Below are 24,535 nucleotides of genomic sequence, written 5' to 3'. Positions count from 1 at the left end.
GCAGAGTGCATATTGCTATTCATGTGCTCCTCCGAACTGTTAGGTGATGACTTGTGTTATGATATGCTATGGTACATATGACTTATGTTACATTATATTATACTATGTTCTGGTATATGTTATGTTATATTATGCAATATTAGGGAGCTCATTATGAGTGTGGAGGTCTACAGACTGCCAAATTAAAACCCTGGCAGTCAGACCACCAGGGAATCGGCAGCATCGCTAGGATCTTGGATACCTGCGGTCTGGAGGTGGTGGAGATCCTAATACAGCATTGCAGCCATCTCAATTACGAGCCAGTGACAATGCTGTAGCCTGTTTCTGGCTAGGCTGGCGGATGAAAACCAAGGTGTCTGCCTGCCCGCCAGCCTAGAGGGAAACTCTTAATGGAGCCGATGGATTAGGTATCCTGTGTGGCGGCAACCTCCGCGTCGGACATTTGCAGACTGTAAAAACCATCTGCCGAAATCATAATGATCCCCTATGAGTCCCGGCAAGCACTGAGTTTCTTCCTGTCATTTTTTTGTGTTGCATCATGTCAATTTTTGCACGATTTTATCATAATTTAAATGTTATGTTACAGAAATGTTTTTACATTAACATGGCCTTGAATGGGGCTCAAGAATGGTATAGAGATAATGTATCATTAGCTCTTTTTTCACTTTTCAGTCCTTCAAATCTAGTAGTGTCTATTTTCAAGATTAAAGACAGGAAAAATAATTGTTTGACTTAAAAAATAGACAGATTATCACATCTAAGCCAGGCTGTTATTCTCAATGTTCTTGTGTGTAATAGGTAGATACATGGGAAGAGGAAATACTTTCCAGAAAATAAGCATACCAAAATAACTTTTCCCAATGCAAAGTTTTGTTATTTAGGTGACCACTTCAGACATTTTGTTTACTACATTGATTTTGAGATTTTTTTTAGTGGGGGAGATTAAGGGGCATATTTAAGGAAAGTGGTGCTGCACCTAGTGTAATCGGAATACAAAGAAAAATAATGTCAGTATCTGAAGGTGCATCTGAGGCTCCAAAGGTAACTTATTGTAGTTCATGAACGAACATTCAGTTCTGTAGACGTTTTTGAGATTGCTCAATAGTGTATAGAAACTCCAAGGCTCCAACACTTTTTCTCAGATCATTCTCAGACACATAAAAGATCACACTAGACTTTACCTTTGACTAATGAGTACAAACACTTTTCCCTCCAGGTTGAATCACCATCTGATAAGGTCAATCAATTTAATAAGGGGTGATGAGTTCTAGATTAAAGCTACACATACACATTTTCTGGCTACAGTTGAGTTATAGTAGCTTACATTCAAATGTATGGTTAGTCAACAGTAGTGCTCTTAAATTGTACAGGATTACTTTTTTCAAGTATTGATTCCTTAAGATACTACACAATCTCTTAATGCCTTATGAACCTTATGAAAAGACACATCACAGAGAGATCTATTGTTGAGTTCCTTATCATCGCCAATAACTCACTAACACACTCATATTGAGAAACCAAACAATCAGCACTGGGGCCAGTTTACATAAAATGTTTAACTGGTACAGTGCAGTTATGCATCAATAAGCAAGCAGAGAAACATTTGCTCTAGTCAACTGACAAAAAAATTACATATGCCCTCATAGACCAGCGTGAAACTCGCTTTGCTGCTCAGGTGGATCAGTGCAATTTTTTTTGCTATTAGGCAAAACAAATGTTGGGGGTAAATTGCACTGTAACAGTGTTATGGAGTATAATCTGGCTCTAGAACTAATCAGCTAAATCAGATTTTCCAACGGTATATGCCCATTACATATAGAATTCATCCCCACCAATCAACTACGGTATTGAACTTCCATTTGAGTTTGGGAAAATTATAAAACCTCACTTTTTTCAATAACATTTCAGCCACATATCTCACAAGACAATGCATGCGACGTCATAAAAGACTACAATAGCTGAACTTAATTATGTGTTTTAGAGTCTATCTGAGTTATCAATGCCCACCCTCATGATGTAATTGAGCTTCCTTTCCAGCTAACAACACCCATCTATGTATCAGAGAAGCCATCCCTCATGATATGTAGAAGACTACATCTGTAACTAAAATACCCCACGCTCATGATATACCAAAGACATCATTTGACACAATAAAAGCCCACCCTCATGCTGTACTCAAGACTCCATCAGAGGCTACAAATTCCATTCTCATGATGTGCTCCTCTCAAGCCAACCACACCCATCTTCTCCATGTACCTGAGAAGCAATGCCTCATGTCAGGCATAAGACTACACTAAAAAAAACTACATCACATGCTCAAGATATACCTAAGACTCCACCTGAGCCCACAACTTCCCATCCAAATGAGGCAGGTGAGTATCCATGAGAAGCTACTAGATTCCCATGATATACTTGAAACTCCATATTAAAATGGAAATCCCTAACCGATGTTCTTAAAAATAAACTCCATACTTGGTTACAACTCTTTACCCTAAAGACTAAGGACCTGACTTAGATCTTGGCAGAGGTAATACTCTGTCACAAATGTGATAGATATTCTGTTTGCCATATTACAATCCCCATAGGATATAATTAGATCGTAATACAGCGGACGGGATATCCATCATGTTTGTGAAGGAGTGTTCCCCTTCTCCAAGCAATAAATCAGGCCCTGATTCTAAGCCTATAACACCCAACCATGAGTTAAATGAGATGATGTCTAAGACAGCACTGCCTCACTCTCAAGGTGTGCATACCCTTGGCATGCTGTACATAAGACTCAATCAGAATTAACAATATAAAACCACAATGGAAGGAATGAAAGATAGACTGCCTGAGTAAACAACACTCTACCCTTTTTATGTAGACAAGACTCCTTCTGAGGCTCAAATAAGCCTCCCTTATGTGGTGCCCAAGACCCCACTGGAAAGCCACAACTCCCAACCCTCCCAATGTGTATGGGACATCATCTTAGACTATAACGCTCAAAACTCAATGAGTAACCTGTCCCAGCTCTCTTACAAGCCAAAATCAAGATCATGAACACTGAAAATTCTCACTGTTGCTGGGTCTATGTGTACCACCCCATAAATGTAAAAAGATATAAATACAGCATTACAGCATCCCTTCCTACTAATGCCCCATTCACTAATAACAATAAGATGACATAACCAGAGCTAGGCTTCATCTGACTTCATTCTCTGAAGATTGTTTGTGTGAAGTGGCATTTTTCTGTATATTTCCGAACAATTACATTTAAAGACTAATTTCTGAAATTCACTTTTCTAACTTGAGGTTTCACACACCTTCTATAAAGAATACCTTAACCTACAGCAGTTTGTGGCTATATATTTGTACAGTGTTGATATGAATCACTTACCTTTGACTATGACCAGGACAGAGCTGTATGTCTGTCCAGCAAGGTTTGATGCTGTGCAAGTGTACAGTCCATTGTCGATTTGCTTGCAGAAGAGTATCTTTAGCACAAAGTTCTCCTGTTCGTCTTCATAAACAACGTGCCTCCTTCCCTCCAACACCATCTCCCCATCTTTTTTCCAGACGATCTCTGGCTTGGGTTCACCGGTAACATAACAACTCATCTTTGCATGCTTCCCTTCAGTCACCATGCAGGTGCGTGTGAAGACCCCGCTACTTTCACGGGTGACTTTAGGAGCCAAACTGGCTGCTCTCTCATAGTCACGTGAAAGGCTTAGCCCGATACTAGATAATGACTCCGTGGTTGAATAGGCAGATATATCATTTGATTCAGAGGCTCCCAGAATGGACAGTTCTGACTTTCTCATCTCTTCACGTCTCCTCTGCAAATGGGAGAGCATAGAGGTGGTTTTGCCATAACTGGGATCCATTGAGCTTGGGCAGTTCTGACCATAGCTACCAAATGTACCAACTGTTAGAGAGGCAGCAGCACTGGCTGAGCCTACTGGATTCTCAGCTCGGCATGTGTATGTCCCACTATCTCCATATCGCACACTGCGAATCTTGAGGGAATTTCCCTCTCCTCTGGATTCAATCTGGATGCGGTTTGAGTCGAAAGCACGGCCCAGTGATCTTCCATCTTTCTCCCAGTTGATTGAGGGTGAGGGATAGCCCTGAACTATGCAATTGAAAGTGACATCTTCTCCGGTGACAACTTTGATGGAGGATGGTTTCAGGATGAAATAAGGGGCAGACTCTGATGTGGTTCCATCTTTCTCATTACCGACTTTGATAGTGACCGCAGCAAAGGCTTCCCCAATTAAATTGATGGCCCGGCAGATGTATTGTCCGCTGTCCTCGTAAGTTAAGTCATAGATGGTTAGTCGGTACAGATTCCCATCTTCCACCATTTTAAACCTTCCCCCTGATTCAATAGGATGTTTGTCCTTCTCCCAGGTGACTGCTGGAATTGGATTGCCAACAATTTGACAACTAAGGGATGCATCTTTGCCGACAGACAGCATAAAAGCCTTTGGCCTGGTCAGGAATCTAGGGGCTCCGCCAAATGAACTGTAATCCATCTTGATAGCCTAGAAAAGGCAAAGAAAATGTTGTTTTAGCAACGGATATTACACTGCCATGAGGGTTAAACATATAGTAAGCATTGATGGCATCACACAGGCATTCCAACTTGCACTAATGCTGGATCATTGCAAATTGTAATAGTGCTGAATCTTTAATATATGATCTAGAGTTTCCAAAGGGATATGGAGGTTGTAGGACTTGTTCATTTCTACCTGCAAGCATAGAGGTGCGCTACAGGTCTTATTAATCAAGCATACCTATGGAACCATTAATTAATGAAGGTTAATGCATGATGGCTGTAGTCTATATCAGCACTACTTCTTTAACTTTATCACTTCACTATTGCTTATGGCTACTAAAATCCAGCAGGCAGAGACACAATCATTTTTAAGTGTTCACCTTGCCCTTTAAAATATGCAGATTCCATAGGCCAAGAAAGCAGTGTAGTCTATTACAGAATTGCACATATGCAGTACACGTGTTCCCACAACACCAGTACTCTAATGTCTTTATCAGAGGCCTCTGATATATAAAGCACCTATAGTGTATCCCATTGTGCAAAATGCACCATGGGTGCATCATACAATGTTCGTGCGTCATGCAGATCTGTGAGATAAATTAACCTTACACACTTGTGGTGGATAGCTCAACTGCATTCAGCTTATTCCCTAGCCAGCAGGGACTATAGGACTTTCTCAATCTAGGCTATTACACAGTGGATGCTATTGGAGAAATGGTAGAATGATCTTCAAATTAAGAACCTGTAAGCTTGAAGACTACTCTCTGCTGGTCAAGTTCAAATTGTTTTTGTACTCCAAACAAAGAACGAAGAGAATGAAGTGAAAAGAAGAATAGGAAATAAAGGAAGAGGAAATGAGAATATAGTAGAGAAGGAAAACAAGGGGCGAGAAAGGGTGATGGAAGTGGAATGCACATTAACAGAGGAAAGGTCCATTTGGAGAGAAGGGATTTGGAATGACAAGCTTGAGCAAACAAATTTAGAAAAGAAACATGAATGAAGAACGACAATGAGACAGAGTCAGGGAGAAATAGATAAAAGAAAAACTTCGAAAAATAGAAGTAGATGGGATTGAGGAACAGAAAGAAGGAGTAAAATGAGAGGGGAGTGGTATAAGAAGAACATATTTTGCACACTCAAGATTGAACATCCAAATTTATATAAGACAATAAGCCCCAACCAGCATTCTCTGCGGTGTCCAAACTGTGACCATCTAACAGATGAAGCAGCTGTTTGGGGTACAATAATCAAAGCTAATATCAAACAACAGCGATCTTATATGGAGTAAAAAAAAAAGAAAAAAGAAAACGAGTCATAACACCCACAGTAATGTCCTGCAATGTGCATCCTTTCAGAACAATCAGAAGCAAGAGTGTTGTGGGAATCTTTATCAGTGACTTTAAGGCCTATAAGTAGGAAACAAGCATTAGCTGTTCATGTGCACATTTTCTTTAGAGACGCCCATTCCGGTGATATCCAGTCAGGGGAGGCTCCTCCATTAGGGAGGAGGAGCGTCGCCACCCCGCCAGCAGTTGCAAAACCTTTAAAATAAAACGATAATAAACTTTGTTTATTATCGTTTTATTTTAAAGGGGCGGGCCATGTGGGTGACGCGCAGTGAGGGGGAGTGCACGGTACTCCCCCTCACCTCTCATGTATGTTTTGCCTGCCATCTCGAACCAGCCAATCACACACGTGCAGTAGGCTCTCTCCAGCCCAGTAACACAGTCGCTGGGCTGGAGAAAGCCTGCAGAGGCTCCCAGTCTGCTTGGGAGCACCACGGCTGGGTGCTCCCAGCCAATCCTGATACTGATCTGAGCAGCGTCAGGATTGGCCGCAGGGCAGGCTGGGAGCCTGTGCCTGTGGCGAGGAGACAGAGGAGTAAGTGCTTTTTTAAATTATTTCTAATTTTATTTTAATATCCCCCCGTCCCCCTCTCCCATGTGCCGCCCCGCCCCTTCTGCTTGCCTCGAGCCGCTCCTGTATCCAGTGAACATTTACAAGCTTGCAGCTAATTGACGCAACGCAGCAAGACCCCTTGCTGCACTGCATGAAAAAAGAATGGGAGGATTGTGTCATATCTATCAGGATCTGAAACATGCCTGCTCTCTGCCTGCACTGGCACACAAACTGCTGCCTAGCACCAACGAAGGCACCCTTGCACCATGGTGCAAGGATGCCTGCATTACAGGCAGGATTGTTTTTTGTGCAGGAAGAAAAACAATTCTCTAAGGTGTTTTCCTCTTTCTACGTGTGCTAAATTCTGCGTTCTGCAGCACACGTAGAAAGAGAAAAAACTAGGAGAAATAAAGATATTTCTCCTTGTTACGCCTCCTCTGAGAAGGCATAGAATTCTGACTCATTCCCAGGTCTACCAGTATTCATAAATCTGGGAATGTTTCAAAATCCATGGATGGAAGCATGGAACAACCACGCTCCACCCATGAAACATCTCCCTGGGGCAGAGGAATGCAAGGCAGAGACTTACACTGCCTTGTATTACTCCAGATTTAGCAAGTCATGCAGGGCCAGGAAAGGTGAATTTGCATGGCTTGAAAAATCTCATTATAGGTTTCGCATCACCCTGTACCCCTTGCGGGATGCAAGGGCAATGCAAAACCCTTGATAAATATGACCCAGAGTGTTTTAACACTCACAAATCCTCATATTCATCAAATCACAGGCCTTGCAACTGCTCAAGTACTTTTTGAAATGTACTAAACCAAACTGATGATTCATTAAAGGTTTCCCAAATCATTAAATGGGTATAGGGAACAATAACAATTCTGGATTGGAAGGTGCGTGTTTAGGGTGTATCTACCAAATACCAATTTCTGATTGTAAGATTAATATTTTGCACCTGAAATCCGGTCAAAAGTCAAAACATTAATATTTTACCAACAAATCAAAGGAGGTGGTAACCCATTCACAAAAGGGAACAGGACCCAAATGGACCCCTTCACCTTTGTGAATGTTGACAAAAACGTTTTAGGAGGAGATTGCTTACCCTAAAAATAGTTTGTTTAATTTTTCATTTGCATAAAGAAAACAGGCTCCTTTTTTTGACAAAAAAAAAGAAAAAGATTGCTTTATTTAAAAGCAATGACAGACATAGTGGTCTGCAGACCCTAGCAGGCCACGATCCCTGTGATTATGATCAATGGTATTGGGTCGTAATTTGCAATCTACCTCTTGAACATGGAAGAGGTAGGTCGAATTGCGACCCACTATGATTCTCTGTTTTATCAACCAATCTATTAGTACAGTTTGGTTTGCAAAATCAAAAATGTGTTGGTAAAGGTTGGTGTTGAATTTGCACTTTTACTGAATGAGTTCTTTGTAGGCAAGGCCCTTGGGTCTATGGCGAACGCACTCAATACATTGCTTTGGGGGCGTGATGGTGTGGGATTTTCATGGTTATCATATAATTTCTTCAGCAAAATATATGAAGTTGAAGAGAAACCCTATGGTGTCCTTTAAATGAAATTTCAGTTAAATATTTTACAGATGACAATTCAAATATTCCACCAGTTAAATTATGGCTGAGTTTAATCTCAACTGGATGTAGTTGTGGATTTTTCAACTGTGCTAAGTATTTTGATGAGGCTGATCAACAAAGAGACTCTAATGTACATTAGAGTCCAGATTTACTATCCATCATGCAAGAGAGCGTTGTGTGATAAATTGTAGCTTCAAGTTGTGAAAAGGGTAGAAAACAGAGCACCAGAATTTAATAAGAAAGTCATGCCAGTGATGTCAGATCTGTCTGTTTTGTGTGATGCAAAGCCTCATGCTGTGGCACAAAGGCAAGTATGCACTGTCTAGCATGGGCTTTGAATTGGAGGTACAGCCTCCAATACAAATTCTTATGTGTAGACACCAGGAGAAGGGTTATACATAAAAGATGTATACTTTAGGTTAAAGTGCACATTACATGTGGGTATATCAGGTATTATGCCACTTGACTCCTGGCTTTCAACTGCTTTTCTTTGTCGGTAGGATATGGGAAAAAGTTAGATCACCCTACTGTTGTAAACCTGGCTTTGCAATGAAACCTAAAACTTGCCAGCCCAAGACTCTCCCTCTCCATACACTACCATGGGAATGGCACAAAGATTGTTTTCAGTTTTATATAATGCAAACTCGACCCAAAGGTAATGGAGCACTTTATCTGAGCACCAGACACTTTACACAAGGATGCGACCATATTTTTTTTAACTTGGGTAGATTATGTGATTTGCCCAGATTCACAGGATGTTGAGCCAACGCTGAGACACAAACCTGGTTCCCCAGCTCCAAAGTCAACAGCACTGGACGTTACACCATATTGTCTTCTAGAGAAGCAAGGGTCAACACTGAGCACAAAATAGCTTTTAATCATGAAAGTTGACCCACCACTGCCCTTCACAGTGCTTAGTAATGCTTCGTGGAGCTTCACATCACTTAGCATCTCACAAGCACCAGTGAAAACCTTTAGTAGATCTTGGCCATGTGACGGTAGTTTGTCTTCGCTTAGTGAATGTAGTGTATATTGTGTGTCTGTCAAATAGCCTTATTTCAAGAATAAAAGTAAGACAATGCACCATTCTGGGTTTTCAGCCATCAACACTAAGGGCCTGATTTAGATCTTGGTGGCAATGGTCCCGTCGTCGGCTTTCCAGCTGAAAACCCGTTCTCCACCATGACGGTCCACCCGCCAGATTTAGATGTTCACGGTCCCATTGATTTTAACCCACCCAAGTTCTCGCCAACTCTGCCAAGTATTCCCATCCGCATCGACAGCGCCATAGGAAAGTGTGGCTGAAGTTCCGCCTTCAGCCACACTTTCCGTCGGCAGAGCAGATTTGGATGTGCCTTTTCGCCAAGCAAAAAGTAGTGGCCTTACCTCCACTTCTGAGTTGGCGGATTTGATGGGGGGAGGGGTCGGGCTGGACATGACTGGACAGGATCCTCTGTCACTGCTGCCACTGGACAACAGAGAAAACACAACCCTCCCTTCGATGGACAGGAAGGTAGGCAACTTGCGTTGGCTTTGCACTTTGAGGGCATCACTGCACATAAGCACAGGACCACTGTTGACGCATACATGTCACAGTAGTTTTTTTAAGTTACTGTGTCATGCATATGTCAGGGACACGAGTGTGTCAGACATGGATGGGGACACACTGGTACACAACACATATCGAAAACATACACAACTGTCATTATGGTGCTAGTATTCATTGCCAAATGAATGCTGGCACCACAATGACAGTACAATCACACTTGTCAACTGTGGCCATGTGTGCACATTGCAGTGGGACCTGTATCAGTCATGCTGTGCACTGAGTTGTGTGTGTGAGTCAGTATGTGTATGTATGTGTGTGATGCGACTGGCTGGGTAAGGTGGAGGGAGATCTATTGGGTGATGTGGTTGTGTCAGTATGTGTGTCACTTTCATAAGGAATGGACTTTGCTGTGTATGTTGTGTTGAGTGTTGTGGTGTTGCATGCAACATTTAGGTGCATGTTTTTGTGTGGTGGTCATTGCTGTGATATGTGTAGTTGTGCTTGTGTATTCATGTGGTTGTGTAGGGGAAACATCCTGAACAACTAGGTCTAAACCACTACTTGCCTGAACCACTACTGCTAAACAACTAAAAAGTCTCTACAACTAAGTACTGAACAACTACTGTCTAAACAACAATTGTGCCTGAATAACAATTGCCTGAACAACTAATTTTAAGGTAAGGTTTTCCTTTTGGTTTTTATGGTTTATTAGTTGTTTAGAATATATATATATATTAGTTGTTCAGGCAATTGTTATTCAGACACAATAGTTGTTCAGACAGTAGTTGTTCAGTACTTAGTTGTAGAGACTTTTTAGTTGTTTAGCAGTAGTGGTTTAGGCTATAGTTGTTTAGGACCTAGTTGTTCTGTCACATATTCGTTGTGTAGATGTATGTGTAGTTGTGGTTGTGTCGCATGTGGGTACAGTGTCAATAGTGTGTGTATTTTGTGTCATGGATGTATGTCAATGTGTGTTTGCAGCATGTACGTGTTGTGGTGAGATGGCAATGGATAATGGTGTGTATGTGGTGTGTGGTGTCACATGTAATGCAGGGGGACACATTTGGCAAGGGTAGAGTGTGTGTGACTTACCTGTATTCAACAGCCATTGTCCACTGGGTCCAGCGATGTCCTCCCTCCGTTGGCAAACCACTAGCAGTACACTGCCTGTACAACTGTAACATCTAAATAAGGTTGGCGGGAACCCACCTACCTGAAGGCTAGGAAAAGCACTTGTGGCAATCTGAGGCTCAGCTGCAATGCATTTAAATATGGCAGGTGGAACACCATTGACTTGATGGTTTTTTTCGATTCCGCCACCAGCGTGGTTTGGCTGTAACACCGCCAAGATCTAAATCAGGCCCTAAGCCTGCTTAAAATTCATTCTTGTTGCATCAACCTCATTGCTCAAGGTCAGTTTACAGCTAACTTATCATCTAAGCCTTGACCCCACAGTTTGGTCTGGTTATTGTGCAGTACTATTCAGAATCTAGGGTCATCTAACTAATGCCCAGTCTTCTTCCATTCAAGAGGTACTTTCTAATCGTGTACTGCACCCTTATCTTCTCTTGGGCAGTTTGTTCGCTAGAGGATTTAGGTCTTGCTTTGTGGTCTTGCCCTTTTTTACCACAGTTATCATAATATGGTTTTTTTCTTCAAGTAGTGACATTTTGATATTCAGGGCACCTACACAAATATGATAACCTAACCAAAGACACTGTAAATCGAATGCTACTAAAATCAAAGCACAACATTTAAATGTCCATGGTAGGCAAAAGCTGTCTGTTACCCTATCGGGAATACTGAGAGGCCATGGTAGGATGGCAAACATGCATGTTTGTCTACATAACTACTGAGGTGTGATGGTCAGGCAAAAAGGTCTGAGACTTCTTATCTCTTAGACTGGGGTAAGGGTGTCACTGCATCACTTTGGGTTTTATACAATCCATCGAAGCACTAGTTTCTCAAACATATCATACCACCTTAGATAAATGAGACAACACCTTCCAGTTCTGGTTGAAGAAGTGAAGTCAGAACGATGTCAACCAGATACAAATGTGCTTCATGTAAGAGAATCACAGCTAATAACATTAGCAAGGAATATCTTGAAAGTAGAAGACATTAGTGGGCCTATATGAAAGGATAGGAGAGGATATTATCAGCATTGTCCAAAGTGAACCTAGTTCTAAAACTAAGAGCCAGGTCTGTGACACATTGTGGTGAATGAAATAGGAGCATTTGCCACTCAGTCATAATTTATTGTAGTAATGGTTATCAATTTGACATCCTGCGATTTCCTGTCAGTACATGTACTACTCAGATCTCCCTCAGAAACTGTTTTTGGTTTGAACTGCATATATCGCTACACAACATGGAGCAATTAAGCTAGATATGTGCTGTGCTTCAGCTCAAAAGATTGTCAAGAGACAAACATATTGCTTTCCATACATCTGGAAGAGGAGTTATAGTTAGTGACAATAAATGTAAAACTTTGTGCAAGAACTGTCTATTTTGACCTCTCTAGGCAGCCCTTATGTTAAACTTAGTCAATGTTCAGCTTTTGAAATCCAGAAGTATTTTATATCTAATTAATTTTTGAATAGAGGTTTTATCTAAATAAAAAACTCTCCATACATTCAGATGTCCAACAGTCACTGGCTTCTTCAATTTTTTATTGTGGATCCAGATTTTAAATTTCTGCACATCTTTTGCAGTGATCCACACAAAAGACCTCCACACAAGTGAAAGGGCAAACCCTAAACAATTTATTCCATTTGCAAAAATGTAAAGTAACACAGCTATTTTAATTATTAAACAGATGCTAATTAATACCTGCCTTACCTAACCAATATATATTGTATAGAATAGATTTTCTATTATGTTGACCTAGCTGGAGGACTCGGGGTGTTGTACATGGCAATATGTGGACAGAGGAACAATGTTGACTCTCACATTTTAGGATTTGAGGATCAGTAATCAATTTTTTTGATACTCATCTTGCTAAATTCATGGTAAGGGCTGCATCAGAGTGCAAAGGACAAATACCAGTAGACTGTCATACAAGTAAAACAAAAAGAAACAAAATAAAGTCCAGGAACACATCTACATTAGAGTGTAAAGATACTTACAAATATGAATCTTCAGATCTGTTGTGATGAAGTTGATGGTGATCTGCTTAATCCTGTCAGATTGTTTTGATTGATTTTGTCCTGGTTTTTGGATTAATGCCTTGAATGAGGCTCCAAAAGGGAGTCTCACCCATTTTAAGTAACTGTTAATATGGTTTTGAGTGGTACCCACCAGTGGCCGCCTTTTAAAACAAGGCCCATTGGTGTGAATCTAGGGTAAGATGCCCTGTGCTAGTGTGCACACATGCAGTTTAAGTGAGGGAGACTGTTGTCTGATTCAGCCCACTAACTGCGCACAGGTAGCCTGTCACAGGTGGGACCCACCTGGTTATGGCTTGTGTAAGTCTTGTAATATAATTGGACCTCCAAAAAGAAATATTTAATTCATTTTTTTAATAAAGGGTAAGTCAGTACTGCTACACTGTTTTTACAATTTGGGTGAAAACTTCACAAAATATAATTTTGGATTGCCTCAACACAGAACGTGACTTTTTCTATGTTTAAAAGGGCCCAGGTCACACATAAAATATTAATTTACCAATTTTGTGCACTTTCGTGTACTTTAGCTTTTGCAATATTTCCCGAGGGAGTGCTAATGAGACTCAGGTTCTGAACTACCCTGATGGGTCAAGGTAATTATTCTGCTGGCTAGCTGGCAGTTCAAAGCCAATCATGGACAACAACCACATTTACTTGGGATTATCCTCTTCCTGGTAGAGGAAGGCGATAGAGTACAATTCTGCATACAGTGATAAGCTGATACTCATTGATAAGTCTCAGAATGCCATCTTCACACAGACAAAAGAGGAATAGGTAGAGCTCTGGCATCAGTCACACCAGGGGTTCCCCCTGGGGTCTTCGAGGGAAGGAACTAGTTTCGCAGTGCCGGTAAGGGACAGAGTTAGGGTACAAGGAGCAGCCTTGCAGATCATAACTTGATTCTGCCACCTTGAAAGTGCCCAGGATGCTACACAGGGGATGTGCAGACCTGTGAGCTGCTCCCAGATTGTCAGTTAAGAGTCAGGCGAAACGAGGCATCACTGAATTGGGCAGAGACAACCCTCTTCCAGAATTTGTTACCTCCACCTAAACAGTTGCACAAGGGCAAAGACTTGAGAGAAGAAAGGACCACAGAAGAGGAAAGGTGATGAACTCAATATGTGGATGAACCCCTGTCTGGCGTGGAGGGACAATCTGTACTTGCATCCTTGGACTCTAGTGAAGAGTCCCCATGGTCAGTGGAGCTGGCCTCCCCATACATACTGTGGACAGTAGAGATGGACTTTCTTGGGAGACAGTAAAGAAGAGGGTTCCCCTGGACATCTGTGAACCTGTTCAGGTGATGTACCTCGGGAAGGTGCACCTCGCACTCCGGCAAGACACAGAGGTACCCTTAGGGTGGACAAAAGGCCATGGGACCTAGCACTTCAAAAATGTAAGGGATGCAGTGAAAGCACTGACCCACGTTTTTGAAGAGTTTACACGGCCAGAGGCATGCAACAAATAGTATATGAAGAGAGGGATGGCCACAGTACAGCATTCTGGTTGCAGGCCAAATATCAGTGAAAGGTAGAGGATGGAGACTTTAAGAGCTATGGCAGTATAGAAGAAGAGAGTTGGTGAAACTGAGATACTGAACGTCAGGGGGGGTGTCATCTGGGAAAGGGGTAATAAGGCTCATGGTGTTGTGAACCGATCCCATCAGCCTCATTATCAGGCTATTGTCAGGTTTTTCCCACACTGCTGATTGGTCTGCGGGCATCCTGGCCTGGAATTCTTTATCATACCAAAGCAAGGTAACCCTCAGAAAGTTGATCTGCGTAGTTGATATCACATCCATGTTCTTCTACAGTGCCAAGGTGCATTCGGAAATTTCTCAAAGTGTAGGGTAGCATAAATTCGCCTGGACAATTCCTGACTTTAGTGTGCTGCATCTGGTAGGTAGCTAGTGCTAGCTGGGAAGACAGGCCTTTGCTTTTTTATGTACTGTTGTGGCAAGGGCAATATACATAAGACATATAGGAGAGCCATAATTGGCCATAAGTCAAACCAAGATTTGGAATAACACTGGAGTCTGGACTTTATTATGACGTCAAGCAATATTCATTTAGCAATTATTCCACAATCGTATAACACAAATAACATATCCTACTATTGGAGGGCACTAGCAGGAAAGACAGATAAAACATAACACAATTTTATGTTTTATGTTAAATGTGACGCCTTTCAATCAATTATTACACAAAACAGCTGCGCATGAATGCAATATAAAGTGAAATCAGCAAGTCACCACTTTTCTCATAGACCCTAATTTCGTAATGAGAGCAAAGGTGGGAGTTAAGAAGAGGACGCGCAATCAATGGGGGCGGAGCCATCCACAGAGGCAATATAAGAAGAAACGCTGGCAATGATTGTCAAATAAAAACAATACTAACAATGTAGGTGCCTGCACAATCCATCTGATGACCCACCGCCCGATTTACTGCATGAACTCACACAGGTCTATGTTTTACTGGTAGGCAGCAGTTAGTTTGGAAATGTTAATTAACAAAAACAACAACAAGAAAGAGGAGAGCTATCTGCAAGGCATGAAGTGGCAGTGGCGATAACCGGCTCAGCAGCAGTGAGCAGCTGGAGCACACGACAACCCAACATGACGCATACAACCTTCAGACAACTAGCAGTGCACAGGGAAATTCGCCGACACGTTACCCAGCGCCTTGAAAGTTCCTGGATAAAGTCACTTTCATCTTCATTTATTTATTCATTTATTTTTTCTATCCTTCGTGATGTCATAATAAGTCGTCCGATTTTAAAAGAGAGGTCTTTTGATTGCAACAGAAACAAAAGTGCTTTTGTGCAACAAAACACTAACACACCGCTCCCGGCATTTACACGTTGGCAAGCCTTTCACAGTAAACTGTTATTCCTGTATTTATACCCCTTCTTTTCCTTGGATGCAACGAAAAGCACAATCTAATTCAGGCACAACTAACAAGCATGGATGTTCCTACAATCCACCCCTTATCCTTCACTTATGTCCTCCTGACAGCGCTAATAAATCATTTGTGGTAGACGTTCTCTTTATAAGCCCTACTGGCATAACGTAAAAGAACTAAGCACTGAAGGAAAAGAGCTCAGTGGGTTAGGCGCTTGCTGCTTTAATATGGGTGGGCCTCCTGTCAAATACCAAGGGGCATATTTATACATTTTTTGCGCCGCATTTGCGTCATTTTTTGACGTAAAAGTGGCGCAAACGTACAAAATATAATTGTATTTTGTAAGTTTGCGCCTCTTTTGGGTCAAAAAATGATGCAAAGGCGGTGCAAAAAAGGTATAAATATGGGCCCAAGTTCTCTGCACAGAAGCAATGTTGAGCGAGCTCACTGCGCGGACTTTCTACTACAGCACTTCCAATTAACAAGCTGAAAGCAGCGTCCAACATTGAGGAAAAATAGTTATCTTACGGACACCTGCATCTCTAAGGCTCACTAACAATAGGTATTGTAGAATGTGGGTATACTAGATGAATGTAGACTGTTTTGAGATATATTGTGACATCATTCACTGAATGGCCCCTTTAACTACAATCGAGTCAGCTCAGCATTTCATGCACAGGAAAAGGAGAAAATTAATCGGATCTAATTAAAACACTGTACCCATTCATTTAAACGCCACTTGCAAAGAGACAAGTCCGTTTGTGGGGCCGGTTGCACGGCGGCAAGGTGTTGCAGTTGTTTTAACACTCTCTGCTGCGACATACAGGGGCATATTTATACTCCATTTGGGCCGAACCGTGCACCATATTTATACTATAACGCCCGACCCTGCGAATGTCAAAATTTTGCTGTGTGCGTCATTTTTTGGATGCAGGAAACTGCCTTGCGTTAATGACATGCAAGGTAGGCGTTCCCGCCCAAAAAATGACTTTAAGGCCTGTGCGCCTTATTTATATTCCCACATCATTTTGAAGCACAGGTGGAGGGGGGCCTTAAAAAACGGCACACAGCCTGATGAGCGCCGTTTTTTGAAACCTGGGTGAGGGCAGGCGTTAAGGGACCTGTGGGCTCACTTCCATGGTCTCTGACCATGGAAGCAGTCCAGAGGTGCCATTCCCTGCCCCCAGGGACACCCCTGCCACCCTCGCCCACCCCTGGAGGACACCCATGGATTGGGGGACCCATCCCAGGTAAGTACAGGTAAGTTCAGGTAAGTATTTTTTTTTTTTTTTTTTAATGGCATAGTGGGGCCTAATTTAGGCCCCCCTACATGCCACTGTGCCCAATGGCCATGCCCAGGGGACAGAAGTCCCCTGGGCATGGCCATTTGGGCAAGGGGGCATGACTCCTGTCTTTTCTAAGACAGGAGTCATTTCAATGGGGGTTGTGCACCAAAAAATGGCGCAAGTCCAGTTTGAGCCATGATTTTTTACTCAACCTGACTTGCACCATTTTTTGACGCACAAACCCCATTTTCCCCTATGCCGGTGCTGCCTGGTTTGAGTCATTTTTTTTTACTCTGACCAGCCCGCAGCGCAGGCTAACGTCAGTCCTTAAATATGGCGCCTGCATGGCACGTAGGAATGGCGCTAGCCGTCGGTAAATTTTTGCTGCAAACCAGTGCTAGCGATGGTTTGCGTCACAAAGTATAAATATGGGCCACAGTGTTCTGCATGGAGCACCTGTTAGTTACAGAGCTTCAAACCTGGAGGTCTGTGGGCAGTGACTGCTGTAAGTTTTGATTTGTTATTGTTACATGAAGCTCAAACAAAAAGACTGAGTGGAACAAAACAGCAGTGCTAGGCTTAGCACAACCCAGAAAGGAAACATTAGCTAAGCATTGTCACACAAATAGACCTTTTTAATCCATCACCCTTTAAGCCAGTCAATCTCCAGCCCTTCACTCCAGGAGCACATACCCCTCGCGTCACTGGAAGCAACAATTCCAAATTTTGGGCCTAGTGACGCCTCCTAGAAGGTATATGTCCCGCCCATCGTAAAAGCCTTTTTTGTGTATGAACGACGGCCAGAAGCTTTGAAGACTTAAGCCCCTCACCAGGCCTTTCAAAAAGAAGCCTGGTGCACGGATAAACTGAGTCTCTCTCTTCAGAGAGATCCTGTTGTCAGCAGGCACAGCTGCAGGAGAGCAGCAAGCCCACATGGTACATTCCCCAGGGGGGAGACCTGGGAGCTGACACATGGTGGAGTCAGCGCTATGCGGTTCTAATCCTGGCGCTGCGTCTATCGCGGCGTGACCTTGGGGAAGTCACCATCCCTTGCTGTCAGTCTCCGGAAGGGTAAGGGGGAGATGCCATGCGTTACTGCCCTTTCCAGTCTCCATGCATTGAGTGGGCGGCAGTTCTGCTAACCTTGAAAGCAATTCCTCAATGTGATCCACTCAGAGATCCTGAGGAGGGACGAGCAGTGGGACCCAAAACTGGACAGACAGTTTAGGTGTTGCTTCATTTGCAGAAAAAGGTGCTGGTGCCGGAAGGTTTCCTTATGAGGCTATAGCCGGCTCATGGGCGTTAATTCACCAAAATGGCAGGGGTAGCGGGAGTGATATCGCAGGCCATTTGATCTTTACTTTAGCTCACACACACATGCTTACACATACACACTCGTCTCATTCACGCTCTTTCTCTCACAAGAACGTACTCTCACCCGCAAGCACGAACATAAAATACATTTCTATTTTTTTTTTACTTACCTCAGCTGCCAGATAGGGTCATATTCCAGCCAACTGTACTCGAGTTTTTTACTACACTAATAGTAAATAATAATATTCACTATTTGTGTAAAGAAATGAAAGAAAACCAGGAAAGTAGAGCCCCAACCAAAGTCTATTAGAACGAGCTGTCCCTGTGCTCCGGACACGGATTTTGCCACCTTTAAGGCCAGGGGTCACAAAGGGAGTACCAAGGTTCGAAAGCTGTGACACCTGGAGACCCCTAAATGACATTCATGGGCCTGCTTTTACCTCTGGACCCCCGCCTCACCTAGCACCGCCAGTGCACTCTTCCACTGTCTGTATAGACTCCATGCAAAACCTTTAGTGCTCTCACCATCCCTTAGGCAAGTCGTATGGTTGGGGAGATCGTGAATAGGTGCTTTAATTTTTAGTTTAGACATGAATATTAACGTACTAGTTACAGTGACAGATTAAACTGTTATATATATGGCTGAAATCAACTAAAATGGTGCAAACTCACTGAAGTCAAGTAAAGTGCACAATTTTGATGGGGGTCAGAAAATAGACCTGAGCACCAAATTAAAAGTAGTCCAATTAGAGAATCAGGGTAGGTTTAAACTTGTAAAGGCAGACAAGCTGATTAGGTTACAGGGAATGGGAGACTGCATGCCCTAGTGCTTGTTGCAGGAAATGTTTGTGGTAATATCAGAAAAATCAGCAGTAAAAACCGGCCTAACAGACCATAAAATCGGCCCACAAACAGCCAGAAAGACAGCTCATACAGTGATCTGTCAGACCAGCACTCACTCCAGCTACTGTCTGATTGCCCTGTAGGCTAGTTCGATCCTGCTGGTGATGTTTGTGGAGTGGTGTAAGCCATGACCTGAATGGAAAAAGTGAGCCTAACGTTTTGAAGGAGAGGAATATTCTGGTGGTGGGTTCTCCCCAAATAAAGAATGGGGTCAAATAATGCCTTTTACTGCATAATGTCTCACACACATGTGCTAAAAGCCCATACACTCTGGAAGTGCACTAATCTCATAAAATATTCTAGCACTTTCTTAGCTTCAGAACAGAAATTCAATTTCAATTCAACCCCTGCTATCTATCTTCCTTCTTTTCTTACCCTCCCTTATTAGTTACCTCAATCCAAATGAGGTAAGCCCCTGTATCACTATTAGTGAAAATATGTCATATAAGGGACTTATGGTGTGAACTCTCTACTATCTTTTGGTTTAATTTTATCACAAGGCATTTCCTTCATTCTGGCATTAGTTGAGATGCACAGAAGGGGGCCATGAAATCAAGGGTACAAAATGACACTTGTTGCGTGTTTCCAAGATCCTTTCCGTCATCAGGCTCTTAAGCAGGGTACAATACAGATTGGCTTGGTGCATGCATCCAGAATCCTGCCTACATACTGCATGTGTTTACAGAAGCATAGTGGCATCATGTATTGTGCATCAGATGACAGACTACAGAAAGATGTAAATTTATGGAGCCCTATAAAGAATGCCTCTTGAAACTGAGCTTTCTTCGCAGCTTGTTCTCTTCAAGGATTACCTGAGCAGGCCCCTCCTGCCTTGTTGCAGGACGTCTCGTTTTTTCCTGATTACTGAGATAATTTTGTTCTCATCCATCAGAAGACCTTTCACTGTAGTGTTATTCAGAAGTTTTACACACAAAAAAATGTGGAAAGAGCAGTATGACTCTGGTCCACGCAGACACCCACCCACAACAATATGTACCAAACTGGAACATCTATTGGACCTTGTTGAAACCACTATTGGTCATTACTGCTAAAGTCTATTTTTAATCACATCTTTCTAGTAGACCAAATCCCAGATGCATGGAGGGGATCTATTTTATGCTTCATATTCAAGAAAGGGGACCGGACAAAACCATCAAATTACCGCCTTATAGGGCTCATTGACTTAGAGGCAAAAACCTTTGCTCGAACCCTACTTAAAAAACTGGAGGCCAGGGCTGCTGAACAAGAAGCCCTACCTTTTTACTGGACAGGTTTTGGGGCTGCTGCATCTACAGTCGATAACAACACAGTGCTTGCATTACTGAGCCCACTAGCACCACTGAAAACCAGCTATTACTCTTTGGCTTCTTTATAGAATACAGTGCAGTGTTCTACAGTGCTGATTGGCCTACATTAGGGAGAAAACTGGAAGCGTGGGGCACTCCTTGTTCGAGTGAAAACAGGACCCAACACAGTCACACCTAAAATCCACACCTATTGTGGCCTAAAACAGGGATGTGTTCTTGCTTTTCTCCTATTCAACCTATACACAGCTGACTTGGAAAAAGCCATGGAGAGCAGCAGTCTTGTTACTCTCAAACTGGTCCCAACCAAACTCCACATCATTCAATACGCTGCTGACACTGTGATAATGGATCACAATAAAGCATCCAACAGGCCCTGAACACTCTAAATGTTTACAACAAGAGAAACTAAGGTAGGGTAAATCAGGACAAGACAAAGGTTCTCATCTTTGGGAGATACAGAAATAAGAAACATCTCACCTGGCACATATGCAGTAAGACCATCATTACAGCTAGGCAATACAATTATGTGGGAGTTTGGTTTTCAGGAAAGTCCAAACACACTGCACACTTAAATGTCTTGAAGAAGAAAGATATAACAATCATCCATGGCCTCAAACAATTCAACGCAACAATAGGTAACGCCTCTGCTGCTCCCATACTCAGGGTCATAAACACAATCCTCCTTCTCGCTCTGCAGTATGAACACCAGGCCTTTCCCGGGGCCAGTACCACAGCCTTGGAGCTCATTCATTGCACAGGGCACAGGAAAATATTCCAACAGCCACACTACATCCGTCTCAGAATGAAATTTGGCTTGAGGAAACAATCATTAGCTTGCAAAGCCGCCACACTGAAATATTACATCGGGGTCCCAAAGGCCAGGCAATTTGTTAAAGGCATACTTCAAAGGTGTCTTTGAGACTCAGGGCAACCCCTGGCACCAGTATCTACAGGATGCCATCATGTCCTTTCAAATTGAAGAAACTGTGTTAAAGAATGGGAATGTCCCTACACAGCCTGGAAAAAGGCAATAAACAGACATTTGAAGGCAACCAGGACTTAATCTCACTAAAGAACTCGGAGATCCTACTCCCGCTGAACAACTCCTAACTGGTGGAAAAGCCACAAGCATATCTATTAGAAACCATAAACAAACAGACCTGCAGAGCGATCTTTTCATGTGACTATTGGGTTCACCAGTGAAAGAATTTAACCCTGCATGGACCCACCAGGGGGTCTTGGAGGGGCTTGCAGGTTATTCAGCTAGAGACATGGATCCTGGCTGCACCTCCTGTGCTGTTGCTCCAAGCTAGACATACCTAGGAGGAATCTAATAAAGCCGATCTTTCTGGCCCAGGGTGCTCACACCTGTTTGGAATCACCTGCGTCCTGCTTCACTCAATCTGGTCCATGTGTCCTATTGAGGTGCAGGAAGTTTGTTGATTAACTCAAGGCCTTGCGGCACCTGCAATTCACCAACAAACACAATCTGAAGATAGCTCAAAAGCTGATAAAGGACTATTGCATCCAAAAGGACAGAACTTTGCTGTTAGGGTGTTTAGGGTGTATTTAGCATGGTAAGGGGTGCCAGTGGAAGGGACCATAGACAATCAACTATCAAAACTATTTACTGATGTTTATGCTAGTTGGGACATGATTAGTAAGATTAATAGCTCCGCTATCCTACTGTGTCAATTCTACCTTATAACAGCACCCTTATAACCATGGCTGCAACCTCCACATGCACTTAACAATGCAATTTGCTAGACTTACTTAGAAGGGATAAGCAGGTAAAGGGGACAAGGGGGAGTTTGAGTCATACTTTATTTCAGTAATGTTTTCTAGCATCTCTGCACTTCACAAAGCACTTCGAAATGGCACATTATGCTACTCTCACCCTTTAATTAATAAAGTTGCTCCTCGCACAAATGTACTTTGATAGCCCCTGTAATGAGCGCCTTGTGCAGGGGTAGGCCGGGAGTTAACAGCTGTAGGCATTTTATTAATGTATCTGAGTTCACATAAAACCAGTAGCTTTTCGCTAAAGAATGTTCTTTTAGCCAATTATCCTTTCTCATCACTTATTTTACTATGATTGTTTTATCCTATTGTACATATATATATATATATATATATATATATATATATATATATATATATATATATATATATATATATGTATATATATATATATATATTGTTCTGGTTTTTATTGACTAAAACAAAAAATATGACTGACTGGAAACACTGTTATGTTAGATGTTATTATGAAGAACAAAAAGAGGATAAGGAAAATCCTTTCTTTTGATTTAAAAGAACTATTGTGGCATGCTTCATCATCAGGTCACGCACTTGTGGTGTATGGTCAGTGAACTGGGAGCATATTGTACTTTTTTGGTGGGTGGAGGGAAATTATGTAGTTAAAATTATCTCATGGATGAATCCTGAGAAATATTCATTCTGAAACGCACAGATAAGATTAAAGAATGGAGCTGGTGTTTTGAGCCGCTATTACCCTGACATCTCAAATCTGTTGGTATGTTTTACAGCCATATCACAAGTCCTGACTGGGTCCATGGCTTTCTTAACTATGTAAAAACTCTACTGAAATAACCTGATAGGCATTACTGGGGCATAAAGACACACTTGCCTCATCCAACTGCATCACCCATACAGTATAATCACTGTTTTCCAGGAGCACATGCGAGAATATTTGTAACAGAAAACAATATGTGACAAAGTAATTTTTTTTCTTTATAACGCAACATTGTTATTGTTCAAACGATAACCAGTGATGTATAACAAAAAGCTGATCTGCACACTGCACATGATAAAAATGTGCCAAAAACCTGTCACTTCACATCATACTTGCTGGCAGATGTACTCACCTTATGTAAAATCTGGATTGCCCCATGGGATATGGGAGAGAGACGAGTCCTTGTAGCCAAACACTTTAAAATGAGAGACAAATGCTGTGAATACTTAGCACGGCTACCAAGGTTCTGTAGTCTATTGCTTAGCCCTTAATGAACTGCAAAATAATGCCTCTAGAGATTAATATGGCCAAGAGGCCCCCATCCCAGACTTACTTTGTCAGTGGGGCATCCAGCTTCTTTACTTCCCTTAAATGCCTTGCTGTCTATTGTGTTTTGCAGAATGCCCAGGTCCTATTTGGTTTGCTGTCAGTGCACACATCCTAGTTAGTGGAGTGGTACCATAATGTAAGACTGTCAAGTAACTCAATGTGGGCATCAATGGGAGAAACACCATTTTGGGTCTCCTCTGTGTATGTTTGACACCATCCTGCAGGTTCCTATGAAAACAATATACTGCAATCAAACCAAGTCATTGACATTGTCGGCCATGCCATAGTCACGGGAGAGAAACTTATAGTACAAGTGGCCTATGAAGGCGCAAAGGCGTTGAACACAGAAAATTCCCAACATGGGACCATAAAATGTATGATAAAAACTTTTTTGTCTTCACAGTTGACATAAAGGTGAAAAAAGCATTAGCTTATAAATTCATTGTTTGTATTCAAATACACCTTTGAGCTCATCATTTAATCTTGAAATTTGTGTCCTCAGCTTATAAATCCATCTTTGCTATCGCTCTAAGAGACGTGTCATGGATATAATTATACCCGTGACCTGATCAATGACTGTCCATATGGGATCAGTCTCATGGTATCTGCTATCCACACAACATACACTACTTTTTATAGTGTGGTTTTTGCACCTGACATTACTGCGGTGTTTGATGATTCTTATCTGTGATTTTTGGGATGTCGTACCTATATATCTAAGTTACAAGGACAGCTGATAATATAGATTACATTGGTGAAACTGCATTTTGTGTGTGGTTGCAACTTGCAAGTGGTCTGTAGTACTAGATCAAGTTATTTTGATAGTGATGTATAGTGACAAGTTCTGCAACTGCGACATGGGTATTGGCTGGTCACTGATGGGAAACCCCACAAAGGTGTGTCATCTACTCTGATGTTTTTATTTGTCCTGCATGGACCAGTATCTCTGCTAAATGTATGCTTCTACTGAAGGAATGCATAGACT

The 24,535-nt window shown here is 42.2% G+C and overlaps 1 protein-coding gene across 2 annotated transcripts in view; it reads right to left on the bottom strand.

The window, feature by feature from the left end:
• The window catches only part of OBSCN (obscurin, cytoskeletal calmodulin and titin-interacting RhoGEF), a 1,961,032-nt gene that overhangs the window by 1,888,057 nt on the left and 48,440 nt on the right, over positions 1 to 24,535 (bottom strand). For both annotated transcript variants that reach the window (XM_069211034.1, XM_069211033.1), the window contains exon 2: positions 3,380 to 4,526. In XM_069211034.1, coding sequence (XP_069067135.1) covers positions 3,380 to 4,517 — 1,138 coding nt within the window. In that variant the 5' untranslated portion in view covers positions 4,518 to 4,526. The remainder of the gene's footprint in view (positions 1 to 3,379; positions 4,527 to 24,535) is intronic.

Source organism: Pleurodeles waltl, chromosome 10, assembly GCF_031143425.1.
Source record: "Pleurodeles waltl isolate 20211129_DDA chromosome 10, aPleWal1.hap1.20221129, whole genome shotgun sequence".
Classification (NCBI taxonomy): Eukaryota; Metazoa; Chordata; class Amphibia; order Caudata; family Salamandridae; genus Pleurodeles; species Pleurodeles waltl.
Note: the sequence above shows the minus strand (reverse complement) of the source record. Positions and strands in the feature narration are given on the sequence as shown.